This window comes from Xiphophorus couchianus, chromosome 11 (genome assembly GCF_001444195.1).
Source record: "Xiphophorus couchianus chromosome 11, X_couchianus-1.0, whole genome shotgun sequence".
NCBI classification, from domain to species: domain Eukaryota; kingdom Metazoa; phylum Chordata; class Actinopteri; order Cyprinodontiformes; family Poeciliidae; genus Xiphophorus; species Xiphophorus couchianus.
Genome location: NC_040238.1, coordinates 14,956,481 through 14,971,919, shown reverse-complemented (window position 1 = coordinate 14,971,919; position 15,439 = coordinate 14,956,481). Strand labels below are relative to the sequence as shown.

The window sequence follows — 15,439 nt, the reverse complement described above, 5'->3', positions numbered from 1 at the left end:
TCAGTATATATACAGTATGTATATATATATATATATATATATATATTGATATATATATATTATATATACTATGTGATAGACTGATAGATTTCTAAATATTTCTTCCATTAAAACTTATTATCTTGATGAGAAAGTGTTAGTGAAGTCTGAATGCGTGAACACGCATGAGATCCGTTTGATTGGACGTTTCAGACCCTCCGACTCTGACTGATAAAATGTTCCGCTTCAGCTGAACTTCCAACGGCCTAATGAAGGAGTTGTTTACTCCCACTTCAGTGGACGACGCTTCTCGGTTTTCGCTGATAAATTGGTGCAAGTCATAACTGAAGTCGGGCAGAGAACAAAACAGTCCAACTACTGAGCATTTAAGCCATTTTACTTCAGCCAATACATATTAGTTGTGTTTGTGTCCAACTGACATCAAAGAAAAGCATTTTATTTTTTTATATTCTTCAAGCTTTGGACTGCCACTGTGAACCAAAAGCTGTCAATTTATACACCCGTTAATATAATGCCACACAGTCCTTGAGTTAAGTTGGAAGTAATCCCAGCGGTTGGGTGAATCTAAATATTAATAGTGACAAGGAAAACAGCACGGTGCCTACCCAAAGGAAAATCTGATGCAAGGTTTTACTGTGTCGTAGTGCATTTTGTCTTATTTGTATGTGGATCTGATGGACAGCAGTGGGCGAAAATCTGTGACTTTTGCTAGTTTTAGTTGATTCTTTTCTTCAGCAGCTCAAGGCAGCTTATTTACAGAGTATATAAGCTTCTTAGAGGCAACGTCACAGGGACAAAGTTAGATAGGAGCAACAAATGAGGAGGATTTAGCTTCTAAAGAGAAAAACGTTTTGCCCTCAGGGTTTTCCAGAAAAGTTCTAAAAGGTAAAAGCTGGAAATTTATGTTGTGAACACAAAAAAAAAAACATTAACTCACTGATAATATTTTTAAATTTTTTGTCTTTTATGTCTATGTCAATCTTACTGACATAGACATAAAAGTCTATGTCAGTAAAGTTTTCGGGATGCTTCTGCAGTCCCAGTGAAGAATGAAAGGCTTTGTCTTGTGGCTCCACCTGCTTCATTGTTTCAATACATCAGAAACTATTATTTCTGCCTAATATTTTCCGGGTCAAATTCAGATCTGTCATTAACAATAATGACAAGTTTACATTCGAACTTGTCATCTGCTATGTGGAAATGCGGTTAAAACGCGTTTGGCTCTCTGAGCTGATTTCAGATCATTTAAGACAAACAAAAGAAGCTCTCCACCACCTTTGTCCCGCAGGAAGTGTTTGTCCACTAGTTCAGATTCACGTCAGAGCTTTGATGGAGTACTCTGATAGAAGTGCACCCCCCCCCCCCACACACACACACACGCCCACACTTACCACACACACAGCTGTCGCCTCTGACCCTGCAGTGGCAGTAAGAAGTGACAGCTTGAGTAATGCTCTTCATCTTGTGAGGTCCATTGAACTGAAGGTTAGGCAGTGTGTGCTTGGAAGGAAAACAATAATCTGTCTTTAATATGAATTCTTTGTCACCAGGTCTGTCCCAGCGACTCCAGCTTACTGTGCTGCATTCTCATATCTACAGACATGTTCTATTTTCCTAAGACAATCCCTTATAAACCTGACCTGTACTGTAATCACATTGGTCCTGATTGATGGCTCCCCAAATATTTTAAAGCTCTTCTTTGTTAACCTTTCTTCTCAGATTTATTTATTTATTTACTAATTTTGAGCCTCTGGAGTCTGAACTATCAGTCACATAGCATGAAGAGCAAATTTGAAGTACAAACTGGAAACATAAGCGCCTATAACATTGGTATTTACAAATGTTATAAACATAAAAAGTTTTAAATTATACCTCCAGGCACTTTGCAGATGTGGCTCCTTGCTGCTCTTCTCTCCCACTGTGTTTATTTCTTTCGCAACATAGTTAATTCATAAAGCTCTACTGTGATTATTCCAAACCAGAAACACTCCTAAGCAGAAACAGATGGTGTGATAAGTAGAAAACCAAGTATCTTAGTTTGTAAAAAAAAAAAAAAGACAAACAAGGTGAAATAGACCCAGTTCAAACTGTATATAGAATGAATCCATATTGATCTGATCACATTTAGAATAACTTTCTTGAGAACACCTTCAGAACTGTCCTTGGGATTGTATTATATTGGCAGTTTGAATATAATGATTGAATAAATGTATTATATCCTGGAACACATTGAAGGGAAACCAGCAGACCTTACTTTGCTGTGTTACCTACTCAGAAATAAAAAATCCAATATCATACTGTGAAAGAGTCAGTAAGTAACTTTAATTAAAATTTTCTTTTTTACATTTTTGTTAAAACTGTCACTAGGGGACAGATAATGTGTGAAAAAAGATGAACTCCTCTGCTTACTTCCAGTGCTTCTACAGCCATCTGCAGAAATACACCGCTAAATCAGAAACAACCAATCAGAGGCAGCTACAGTACACCACAGCAGGCTAGTTAGCATGACAGCTGGTTATGACCGATGAACACTTGTGCTGTGATGCTAAGTGTATCTCCACCAAAAACACAGCTGTATTGCGTATACACAACCAATCAGAGCTCCTCCTGACTCTGATTGGTTGTTTCTGACTGAGTGTGATGCATTTCTGCAGATGGCAGTAGAACAACAGGAAAGGACCAGCGGAACTCGATTTTTTCCAGAGATTGTCTGTCCCATGCTATACTGTCCTGACATGGGGACAGTTTTAACAAATATGTAAAAACACACATTTTTTAATAAAAGTTATCTACTGGAAAACCTTCTGGAAAACTCTTAAGAAAAGATTTAGGTTTAATTAAGTTATTTTTAGAAGCTCATTGAAACGGCTTGTGTTAAAAAAATCCAAAGCACAAGATATATTTTTCAGGGAATATCCACGTGTATTTTTTTTTTTTAAATGAACTAATGAAAGTGTATGTAAGTTAGCTGCCATGTGTTTTACTACAGTGCTTTTTTATGGGTTAATATCTAGTGGCTGTGGGGTGAAATGTGATTTTGTAAAACCTCACATTCTCCTCTCTCTTCGTATCTCCTAAGCCTCACAGTGATGCTTTTGAAGAGTTTGCGGCTGAAGTAAGTCTTCGAAATGTGACTAATCTTGGTAAAGGTCACAATAAACTAGCTGTAAGGACTGAATGTATCTTATCTTATTGAAATATCAGCAGAAATGTTGAGTTCTGCATAACACTTGTATTCGTATGAATTATTTAACATAGAATTGAATTCTGTTTTTCAATTTTAAATCATATATATGAGTTCTAATAAAATGTTTAGCATAAACAGTTGTCTTTTTGACATAGCATTTTTTTTATATATCTGCTTTTTTCACCCATCCCTCTAGTTTACTCAGAGTCTTTTTAAAACTACTTGTTGGCTTTGCAGAGGAGGCTTTGAGTCTGGAATAAATTGGGTTGTTTTTTTTCCCTCAAAGTCAACAAAGTATCTTTGAACATATGCCGGGCACAGCTTGTTTTAATATTTTACCTAAGCTCGAGAGAAACACCTGCGTCTTGGAATGACCTCAGAGGTGCCAGATGCTGATTGGCAGCCAGAATAATTATAGAAATAAAAGTAAAGTATACAGATGATCAGGTTATATTTGACTGTACAATAAAAAAAATGTAAATGTATAAACAATTTACAGCCATTTCCTGTATATTTAGCTTGTTTGACAGATTAATAGATAAACATGATAGGATTACAGCTTTATAATCCGTTTGTCTTATCTCCACATTAACAGTATTTGCTCAAGTGGAGGCTCTATTCAGGTTATCAGATTTAGATAACTATATTTTGTCATTCTCAGTTCATAAAAGCCTTTGAAACTGCTGCATAAGAGAACACAGAATAAGTGTTATTCTATGTGTATACCTTTAAAAAAAAAACTCCTCCTCACCCAAGACATACATGTTATTTGTAATATTTGAAGTCCCACACTGTGTGGCAGCGATAAGACGTCATCCAGTATTGCTGGAAATACTCTGTGGTACAGGAAGTAAAGTGGGAGCATTGCTGTTGAGACTTGCTAATAGCAATGTTGTCTTGTGTCAGCCTTGAAGAGAACAGCAGTAAGTAGAGTTGTCCCAATCAGGTTTTCTGTTGTCTTTGCTTACAGTCAGAATGGTTGGGCAATAAGCTTCTCCCAATGCAACCCCAGTTTTGTATGTCAGTAAAGATATAACAAATCTGTAGCTTCGGGGTTCGTGATTCAACAATAAGAAAGAGACTGGGTGAAATCAAACTTCTGCTGACAAAGAAAGAGAAAGCAAAGGTCTGTCTGTTTAAAAAAAAAAAACTGACTGTACATTTGTGTAGATTCTCAGTTTTCCAGGTCATGACAATCATTTGCTTAGATTGAGGGCAACTGGATTTCAACAAGAGAAGCAATTAAAGAATAAGTTCAGTATGATCTTGATTCCCCAGGCTTTTTTGGGGGGGAAATAATTCTTTGTGTGTGTGAATTTTGGGAAAATAGCACTCTAGAAGTAAAACAGTGTGTTGGCAGAGATGGCTCTTTGGCCTCAGGACGTGGATGACATTATGTAATGCACCCATGTCTTTTTCACAGCACTGTATTTTGTTATGATGTGCATGTGGGGTCTTTTTTTTTTTTTTTTTTTTTTTAGCATACATCCAATCATAGCCAAGAGCTCAGGGGGTTGGGGGGCAGCCTCTCCCCCCTACAACCAGTTTCTCGAACTGCTTAATTCAGTCCAACATCGTCCTTCTGCACAAGTCGGTGTGCGAGAGGTTGGGAACATTCTGGAGCTCTTGTGCCGTCACAGGGAGTCACAGAGACAAGCATGATGGACAGGCACTCTCACACTCGCGTCTCCTTCCAGTGAGGAATAGTGCCAGCCACTGTGGCTGCTATCCACAATCACCCTGATCATAAAAAAAACACAGTTGTGCCACCCTGGGTTTTTTTTTTCTTTCTAAATGAACGGCTATTCGTTTCATGTAAAATATGCATCATCCGCAGGCTTAAACAAAAAGGCCACAGTTTAATGACTGCGACTGACCTTTAGATTTTTTTTTTTAAGGCCATTACGGCTCCTCCAGCAGATATTTCTGCACATGATCACCCTGCTTTTTTTCCTCCCACCGTTGAACACTAATGAGATGTGTTACCTCCCGTCACATACACACCTCCTGCTGGTTTCTGTGCGGTCTCTTAATAGTTCAATTGCAGCATACATAGCACCACATCAGCACAATTTGTCAGCTTGAAATACTAATACAAAGTAATGACTAAATAATTAAATACGGTTGTAGTTATATAATTAATATATCTAACTATATTATCTGCTGCTACATTTGGCGTTTTCTATTGTGTCCAATACCCTTTTAGTCATGTTGTTGCTGACACTCTTGTTGCTCATAGTCTCTCTTAGCCTTGTTCATGACATTCTTCTCACACATTATTACACACACACACACTCACCCCTTCAATTCAGCAGGGACGTGCTAATCTGTGAATCTATGATTTCTTGTTTAACGCTATTAACAAGGAACAGTGTCTGGGGTTAGCAAACACTGCTAGCTGTGTGAGGCTCGTCTGTGAGCTGCGCAGAAACCAGTAGCGTAATAAATAATGCCCCTTTACTGCTTCTTTCACAGTGAGTTTGTCTTCTTTTCTATCTTTTTTTTTTTTTTTTCCCTCAATTATCAGCGTTATTGGCCAGAAGCAGAAATCGCAGCCTGGCACCGTACCATCGCAGAAGCGGAAAGAGAAGAGAAAACATTCTACTCAAGAGAAATTAGGAATTTAACATCAGTAAAGTGTAAGGATTATTTACACGGAAGAAAAAGGGTAGAGCACATAATTGAAGCGTAGGTTTCTAAATCTTACAATGCCAGGGGGGAATGTTAAATTGAATTATTTCAAGGTTTATTTTAAGACATTATGTCAATTTCCACAATTGTAAAAGTTTGCAAACGTTTCTTTAATATGTGGTGTTGTGCGTAATTGTTTGAACGAGCGTGGGACTGTGAGGCGTCTGGAAAATGGATCCAGTTCATAATTCACTTCCTGATATTTGACTTGATTCATTTATTTCTCCATGATGTTGCTTTACACTCCTGCGCCTCCATCTAACACACATGTTGCGGTTGAATACAATTTATCCTAACTATGCTGATGGCAATGTTTGTTTATCTGTTTTTAGCTTTGACCAGATCAATAACCAGCTTTAGCCAATTTTGTAACCACTTAACTGTGAAAGAGTAGACCTTACTAACATTTGCTGTAACATATTGATCATTTCTTTTTGGAAAACTACTCACTAGCTACATTTTTGTTTATTTTGAGTTTTTCATCGAATTAAAAATGTTGTGGTTGCTGTATGTTGGATGCGATGTGTTGTAGGTTTGTTGGATCAAATACAGCTTAGTGTGCAAGAAAAAGCAATTCCTATGAAGTAGTACCTTAAATAGGGTTAGGAGTTCACACAGGCTCTACATCTTTCTTGGGATTTCAGCGCTTGTTCTGTCCACCAGTCACTACAGCACTACAAGACTTTCTGTTGTGATACTCAAGACAGAAATAGCTGCCAAGCGCCAAGTAATACTGTTCTACTAGACTAGGGTCATTTCCAGCGAAGGCGGCTCAAGTTTTGGCAGACTCTTATTTGGCACAGTACTGCAAATTTTATTAGCGGTTATGAAAAATTATGAGAATGCTTGGACAGCTTTTAAGGCACAATGGTTAAAGCATTATGGTCAAAAAGAAATACGTTTTCAGCTGATTTGGTTGTTGCTGTTTTAACTTCTTCTTAGACAATTTCTAGCTTTAGATGAGTGTGGGACCATAGATCGACTGGTAAATCGAGAGCTTCACCTTCTGGCTCAGCTCTCTCTTCACCATGACAGCGCGGTACATCACCCACCTGTCTGTCTCCCACTTCATTTTTCCAGAACTCAAAGCGCACTTTACTCTCTTCCGTCTCAAACCGTGGTTTTTCTTGGAGGTGCTGGTTGTCATCACGATCTACTTCACACTCAGCTTCCACAACTTGAACTCTACTCTTCTATTCTGCAGCTTTCACAACTGCTCCGGTGAAAGCTGGAGATCACGTTCTGATGATGCCAACAGAACCACATCAATTACAAAAAAAAAACAGAGATCTGATTCTGAGGGCACCAAAATAGATCCCCTACACACCTTGGCTCCCGCCTAGAAATTCTGTCCATGAAGGTTACGAACAGAATCAGTGTCAAAGGCCAATGAGTTCAACTTAGTGTGCGCAATGGCTGATCGATATTGCTATGCATAAATAAATTAATTGGGTGATGTTATCCATTTGGTCATGATCTTTGATCCCTTGTTAGATGCCCTTGTTTTCACCCGGACCTGTCGGTGGGGTTTGCTGCAATTCGTTGGGCAACACTACCAATTTGCAGCCTTGACCTTGTTGACATTTTCGGCTCGACTGTTTACAACATCTAATAAAAGACTGCTACTCCTGTAATTAGTTTTGCAATGCAATGGTTTCTACAGCAGATTACTGCGTAAAATGCTGATAGTTTTTATCGTTCTTTCTGCCATCCAGATGCAGCGTCGATAGCAAAGTCTCTCGAGTGGCTTGGCTCAACCGCACCACCATTCTGTTTGCGGGGACCGAGAAGTGGTCTTTGGATCCTCGTGTCATCCTGATGGAAAACACTGCCATCACAGAGTACAGCATTCAGATCCAAAATGTTAACATTCACGACGAGGGACCTTACGTCTGTTCCATCCTCACCAACAAGAAACCAAAATCCACAAAAGTGCATCTCATTGTTCAAGGTAAGTCGTTGGATTGCATACAGCTGCTGCAGCTTTGTCAGGGATTCATTTCAGCTGCCAGATGTCAATCTCTTGTCCCCTTGGGTGTTCACTGTCAGGCTAAAAATCAAAGGGGAAAGCTTTGGAAGGTGTGATTAGGTGATTTTTAAAGAGTATCAGACCTGATGGTGAAACTGACATTCATTCGCAATTTCATTTTAAATTCCCTGTCAATATTAATAGTGAGTGTTGTACAATAAAAAAGATGATTTCATCATTTTGATGATGAAATCAGTTTAAGCCACACTTTCTACAGCCATTGAGCTCTGTAATCAAGGATTTTTATGAGAAGTCTAAACCCTGTGGCTATACCAGAAGACATTTAATGAAAGATCAAACATAATTACTACATTAGCTGGTAGAGATATCTGATGGAGAATCAAAATGAGAATGATCAACATCAGAACTGAGCTGTCTACATTCCTAAGTAGATAAAGATTCCCCTGTTTATGATTGTGTAATCTGCAGAGAAACCAACTCGAGTAAAACGTGTTCAATGGAACTCAATAAAACAATAAAATTTTCTTATTAAGAATTTTTTTCTCTCATTAAATTATAACCTTAATTACCACTGGCCAACATTAATTAACAACGTTATCAAAATATGTTGAAACGAATAACCCCGAGGCGTTAGGCCCTGGCTTTAATCAAATCAAATCTTAGCCAAGTCTCTCGCAAAATATTATTTATTCACAAAATGTAATTTGCCGTTTTTCTATCTATCCATGTTCGCTAACCGTGAAGGCTTGTACAATCTGCTCCACTCCAGCCTCACAAACAGATCTGGAGATAACACAAATTAAAACAGAACCAAGTGCTAAATGCACACAGTTTACCAAAGAAAAGTTGCTTTTTAACTATTCATTGGTGCATGTGAGAGTGTGTGAACGTCAAAATCCTGGAACTGTTCTCTCATAACTCATATTACAGTGTAAACAAATATTTCTGCTAAAGTGCTCTATGTGAAAGCACTAATACTATATGATTTTACAATAACACTATTGTTACATTAGCTAGTTAGATATTAGATGCTCACAGCAAATCCATGTTTTGATTACGCTACTTATTGTCATCACAATATTAACTACTGGAGTATTACAGAACACACAACACATGCATAACTCAGCTGACAGTAAACAAAAAAAAAGAAAAATGGCAAATGCTTTTTCCTGGTTCTTTAAAACAGAAAATTACAAACTGAAGAGACTCTAAGGGTACAGATTATGGAACACAAGACAAGACTTTTGTTTTTTGTTTTTTTTGGCACTGCTTGACCTTTCATTTTCTTTACCCCCTAATCCTTACGGGGCAGAAGGTTTTGGTTCCTTTTTTCGTGGGTTTTGCTTTATAGCCTCTTCAACATTTACACTCAAGTGCAAGTCTTGAGCTTTTCTTTGACTAAAAATGTCTTTTTGACCCTTCAAAATTTCTATTTGTGGACACTTGGAAACATACGTTTTATTAAACCCAAATCGCCACAATTAACACACATAAAAGCAAACACACAGTGATGAAGTTCCAAAAATAATATTTCAACAATATTCTAAATTATTGGACGGCTCTGTATCATAGTCCATCAATCCACACGGCAAAATGCAGATATATTCAAAGTAACTAAAACCTTTAAATAAATTTAAAGGTGCCTTTTAGTTTGACTAAAACAATCAACCCCTCCACAGAGTGAACAAAGAGTGAACAAAGATATCAACATGTCAGTTGTGTCACAGATGAAACAAGAACCCTGCCTGCAATCTTTGTATGATTATTTTTGTTCTCATATTGAAATGTGACAAAATGTCTGTCCTTTCTGTCATGATTCTTTTTCAACTTGGAAACATTTTTCTAAGCCACGGTTTTCAGGCACTTTAAGAACACAAGCGCTGGTGCTTAAAATGTTGTCAATCTTTTATTTTTGCAGCAAATTTGGAATATGCCATTTTCTTCTAATTTAGGGTCCTTCTGCAGAGGAGGCAGCAAACTGCTTCTGAAAGTGAAAGTAAAACCGTGGCGCTGGTTCTGCAGCCGTAATATCTGAGTGACACTGTGACAGGCTGACGTTACATGGGAGATGAAAGTCCCCTGTTGCTGTTGCTGACATCTAGCGGTCTTATCATTATTGGGGAAACACAGTGGATTCAAGTCCACAATGTGTCAATATGGAAATGTGGATACCACACACACGGTGTTGAAACAAAAAATGTGTGACTTAAGGGCTAGATGCAAACCCTATTCTGCCTATTGAGGGTCACTACAAGTAATCACCCTCTCTATACAGGTGTCTATTTGTCAGAGAATGGACCGATTGAATCGATCCGTCATGCAGTCCCACTTCCACCTTGCACTCCTCTGTCTCTCCTACAGCACACCTCACTGCTGTCTCATAGCTCTTATACATACCCTGGGCCATTACCTCTCCAGACTTCCTGCTGCCATACCACTGCTTTCATACACTTTCTCTAAATCTACAAAGGAACAATCCAGTTCCTTCTGGCCATCTCTGTACTTTTCCATCGGCATCATACAAACAAAATTTGCATCTTGGCATGAAACCATAACCATTCTGACTTAAGCCTAGCTTGTACTGCTCTTTTTTCACCGCGTCATCGTATGACTCATTAGTTTTGTTTTGTCCGCGGTTGACTCAATTCTTCTCCCTTGTTCCTAAAATTTGGCACTAAAACACTTCTCAGGCATCTTTTCACTCTTCAAGATCTCGTTGAACAACCCAGTAAAAACCTCTGCCGCCACCTCTCCTAAAACATTCCCACAGGTTTATTGTCTGGACCAAGTGCCTTTCCCTCGCTTCATCCTTACTAATCTCAGCTACATCCTGATCCACAACAGCCACCTATTCTACTCTGCATTCTTTCTCATTTCCCTCATTCATCAGCTCTTCAAAGTACTCTTTCCATCTTTCCATCATTAACTTGGGACTTGTCAGTACATTTCCCTCCCTGTCCTTAATCACCCTTACCGGCTGAACACCCTTTCCATCTCTATTTCTCTGCTTTGCCAACCTGTACTAATCATTCTTTCCCTCCTTCCTGTCCAACCTGGTATGCAGGTCATCATACACCCTTTGTCACCTCTACCTTCACCATCCGCTGCATCATTTACTCCCAGATGACAGAACAAACACCCTCCTGCATGTCTCCCTTATCACATTATCTCTAGCCATTCACTCCTCTGGGAGTCACCACCAAGAGCCTGTCTCCATTGATCCCTGAAAATCCTTCAACATTTTCAGTTTCCACCACCTGGTCCTCAGCTTTGCTTTTGTCTTTATCTTCCTCACCATCAGTCTCAGTTCAATTTCAGTTCAGTTTTTTTATTTGGTGCCAGTTCACAACACGTCATCTCAAGGCACTTTACAAAAAAAGTTATTTCAATCCGATCATGCTTATATTCTGTTTGTGGCTAGACATGCTGTGTAGCTATTATCTTGCCTATCACTACCTTGCAGTCAACACAAGACTGGACCGATCCAGTATGGAGTCCAAGTTTGAATTAGCTGAGGTTAACCTGAATCAACCTAATGCTTGTAACCCCTTTTGCTTGCATTATTTAGGCAAATGAGTACACCAGAAAATAATCCTTGATTAGTTGATGATTTATGTACGTCCTTTGTGCTGAGAAGAGTTGTCAGGATGTCTCCAATAGAACCTCACAAGGGCTTTTGTTTATCCTCAGGAGTTGAACTAAAAAAAACTGAAAGTCTGTGTCCAACTTACCTGAGTTCAACAATGTGCTTGCTGGTTATCCACAACTTACTTTCTTTAAACATGACTTTCCAAGCTACAGAAAAGGAAGCTTTACATAGCAATTGACCTTATTACATAATTATTATTTCAATAAATTAAGTTTATTAGAACAGGACTTAACATATCTTCAGAGATTGTTCAAAATTGGTGCATAAAAGGCACACCATCAGAGGCAGCAGATGATTTTTGCTTTGAGGTTTCTGTCAAACCTCACTGGGCAATATGAGGGTTTTTGTTTTGGTTCAGAGCTAAAGGGATCTTTTCCTATATTCAAATTGTACAAAAACTTGCAGAGCATTCATTTCGCCTTGCAGTGTCTGTTACGGCTCTGAGCCTCATTGGCTGGGTTGCAGGTGTTTTTGTCGTCTGCCTTTGTGCTCCTCCCCTTTACAGGTGTTGCTGATCTGGTAATTTGGAGAACAGAACATTTAAACCAGGCCGTCTCTACCTTTGGGGTCGCCTTCCACTCTGCCTCTTGGCGCTTGTGGTGCTCTGCTGTCAGGCCTCGACTTTTTTTAAAATCATTCTTAGTTATGTATCAAGACAACATCGGTCATTAGATCTGATCAAAAAAACATCAATTTGGAGCTTTCAGTTTAGTTTGCTTGCTTACTTTTATTTATGACATCAAACATCCTTGAATAAATGAGAGATCTTCGGAAGCATGTCCTATTTCATAAAACACAAATCTCAGTGTTGCTCAGAACTACAGTTTCCTTTAAATAATTTTGTATTCTGGGTATAATATTCAAGTTAGAATGGCGAAACATGCAACTCATTTGCTATTCCTCTCACTGCTCCCAGCGACACATTACAGTAGATTAATGATCAAGTGTTCATGGAAGTCCTGATTCTGATCAGCAGAAAATGAGATTGCTTTCTTCGATACAACTCAACATTGGATAAAAGCAGGATTAACTTTTTTTCAATTTCAGCAAATGTATTATATTCTCAGCATTGAGTGGATGTGTACAATAACTGTCGTCAGTAGGTTCCACACTTGATAGGCTGTGATGAGCTATAGAGTTAGACAGAAAAGAAAACCGACTGAAAGCATTTCTTTGTAGTTCTGGTTCTATGATTACAGTCATTGTCCTTCCCCAGTTTCAGGTGGTTTGCGCCCGTTCAATAGCTTAATTCTAGGATTATTGAGAATTTAGTTTCATCCATCTTTCCATCATATTTGATCAGGTTCACTCTCTTCTGAAACAAAGGACCTGCTGCCACGGCCATGTTTCACCCTCAACATGGTGTGTTCAGGGTGATGTCCACTGTTGGATTTAACAAAACAGATCTCATCCAAACATCATCCACAAACTTTAAACAGAACTTTGTATTGCTACCCTTTTAAACTTGAGGAATACAATATATATTCATTAACTGATAGTAGTTCAAAGCCAAAATGGAGGTACTCCATCAAAACACTTGGATTGCTTGTGCACCATTCACACAATCGTACAATCTTTAAAACAAATCAGTGAAGAAAAATGCCCTATGAAATACAACTTAATCTCCTGAAATCTTGCACTGCTAAACATGACTGTTTAAATCAATATATTAAAAGAAACAAAAGGATCCGTCTGTCACTGGTATTCATCTGAATGGTCTTACACGTGAGAAAAATATAGCTAAGACCAATCAATAAAGCCATGATGAGAAGTTCAGCTGAAGCAAGAAAAACTTCAGTATATTCAATATTGTACAGTTAGTTCAGCACGCAGCAAATGGGTGAGAGCGTATCCACATGGAACCTTAAGTAAACAGCATTCCACAATTATTTGAAAAGTCAGTGTTTGAAGAAGAAAAGAGGGATTGTAATCACGACTTCTGTGTGGTCCACATGTTCTGATAAAGTACATTTATGGGGTGTTACTGCAAAAGTTAGGAATAAAATCTGGATGTTTACATTCATGTATTGTGCGAAACTACCTTGCTGTAGTTACAAAGAAGGGTCAATAGTTTAAATATTGACTGTCATGAGAAATTCCATAAATCTCCTTTTTAATGTACAATGCGGTAATTGGTCTTATATGTTATTGTGGCCTGAACAAAAAATATTAATGCCTCAAAATACAACATTGATTAAATGCCAAAATGTTTGACCATCATTTTAGTCTAGTGCAATTCATCTTCCTTATTCAGTTTTAGGGTAAAAGAAAGCAACAGAAGTCTGACATATTCTAAATTATAGAGTTTGAATACTACACGGTATGCGTGTGTGTGTGTGTGTGTGTGTGTGTGTGTGTGTGTGTGTGTGTGTGTGTGTGTGTGTGTATACAGTATATACAAGTCTAAGCATAGTCTTCACTACCTGTTCTATGAAACACGCAGGGTGTAGAATATAAGTTGCAAAAGCTGCACTGCGTATCTTACTGTAGTCTTGCATCAGCATTTGTCTCATATTTGCTGTTCTACTGCTGCCTGCAACAAATTACAGTACAAGAACAATCAATTGACCATGGAAGACCCGAGTCTGATCTGGGAAAAGGTACATGACTTCTTTTAGATCCTATCTGAGAAATGCATAAAAGTAGGTTTAGTGTTTTTGAGAAAACAGAACTCTTTCTGAGGTGAAAAGTGTTTTATTCTGTTTAATCAATTTCACTACATGCATGGTACATATCATCTCTTTTTGCTTGTCTGAAGTCTGTTTGTCCTTAAAGGGTAAAGCTGTACTTCTGCACTTGATTAAAACATTTTCACTCAGAGTTTTACTAAAGGCTTGCCCCATTTAACCCCTTAAAACCAGAAAAACCCTTAAAATGTGTGGAGTGGTCTAAAATGTCCTCAGACAGATTATGTCAGAGGTGGTACACTTCTACAAGGACCATCTTTATTGGAGTAGGACTAGATATTACAAAGTTTAATTTTAAGAACTAAAATAAGGTCTTCTTTGTATTTACTTGCAATTAAATTACCTTTTCAAAAATATAAAAATAAGATTGTGTCCAAATTCAATTAAAAAGAATTGGTAACCTAATTTTTTGACAGCATTTTGGATTAAGTGTCAAAATGAAGAGTGTTTGCTATTTTGTCCCCTTTATTCCTAGTTCAAATTTTTCTTCTATTAACTTGTGTATGTCAGTTTGTACAAAGACACTTCAAGTTACGTCTGTAAACATAATGGCAGTGCTCATGCAATCTTGCTGTTTGCGATATCAGTGTCATATTTGCTCTGTTTATAAAAGTGGAGGGACAGCGATCCGGTGAAAGAACCCAGCAAGGACCCATGCTGGCGGTCTTTTATACTCGCGTGGGGTCATTTTACATGCACTGCTCTTCATCATGATGAAATAAGAATGTTCATACACAGCTGAACTCACTCGGTAAACTGGGGGGAAGTACCACTGTTGTTTTGTGAGAAAATGGCAGAGATTATGCTATACCCTGGTGTTACCAATAAAGCAGTAAATGGTATACTGATATCTTTTTGGCAAAGACGGATCAGTGAATCCTTTGGGGATATTAGTAGGACCTTTCGATCCTGTGGCTCCTCAGCTCTCTGGAATCTGAAAGTGGAGGTTTGTGCTGAGTGTGTTGAGGAGAGACTGTAAAGACGACATTAATCAGCCCAATGACCTTGTCAGCTAATATCCCCCAGCTGTGCGGGACGTCTGCTTCCATTACAACTCCACAGAAGAAAACACACCAGTAGAAAGAATAATATCTTCGAGCTCTTTGTAATATATACCACAGTGCCTAAGTACAAACAAACCCCAAAGGAAGTGAAACAGCATCAAGACAGTTTTCTTATAATCCCAAATAAAACTACTTTAGTTCTGTGCGGGTTAAGTTCCTCTCTGTGTGACT

The 15,439-nt window shown here is 38.3% G+C and overlaps 1 protein-coding gene across 2 annotated transcripts in view; it reads left to right on the top strand.

Annotated features, from left to right (window-relative positions):
• opcml (opioid binding protein/cell adhesion molecule-like) overlaps positions 1–15,439 on the top strand; it is a 276,216-nt gene that overhangs the window by 194,465 nt on the left and 66,312 nt on the right. For both annotated transcript variants that reach the window (XM_028031720.1, XM_028031719.1), the window contains one exon: positions 7,594–7,829. In XM_028031720.1, coding sequence (XP_027887521.1) covers positions 7,594–7,829 — 236 coding nt within the window. The remainder of the gene's footprint in view (positions 1–7,593; positions 7,830–15,439) is intronic.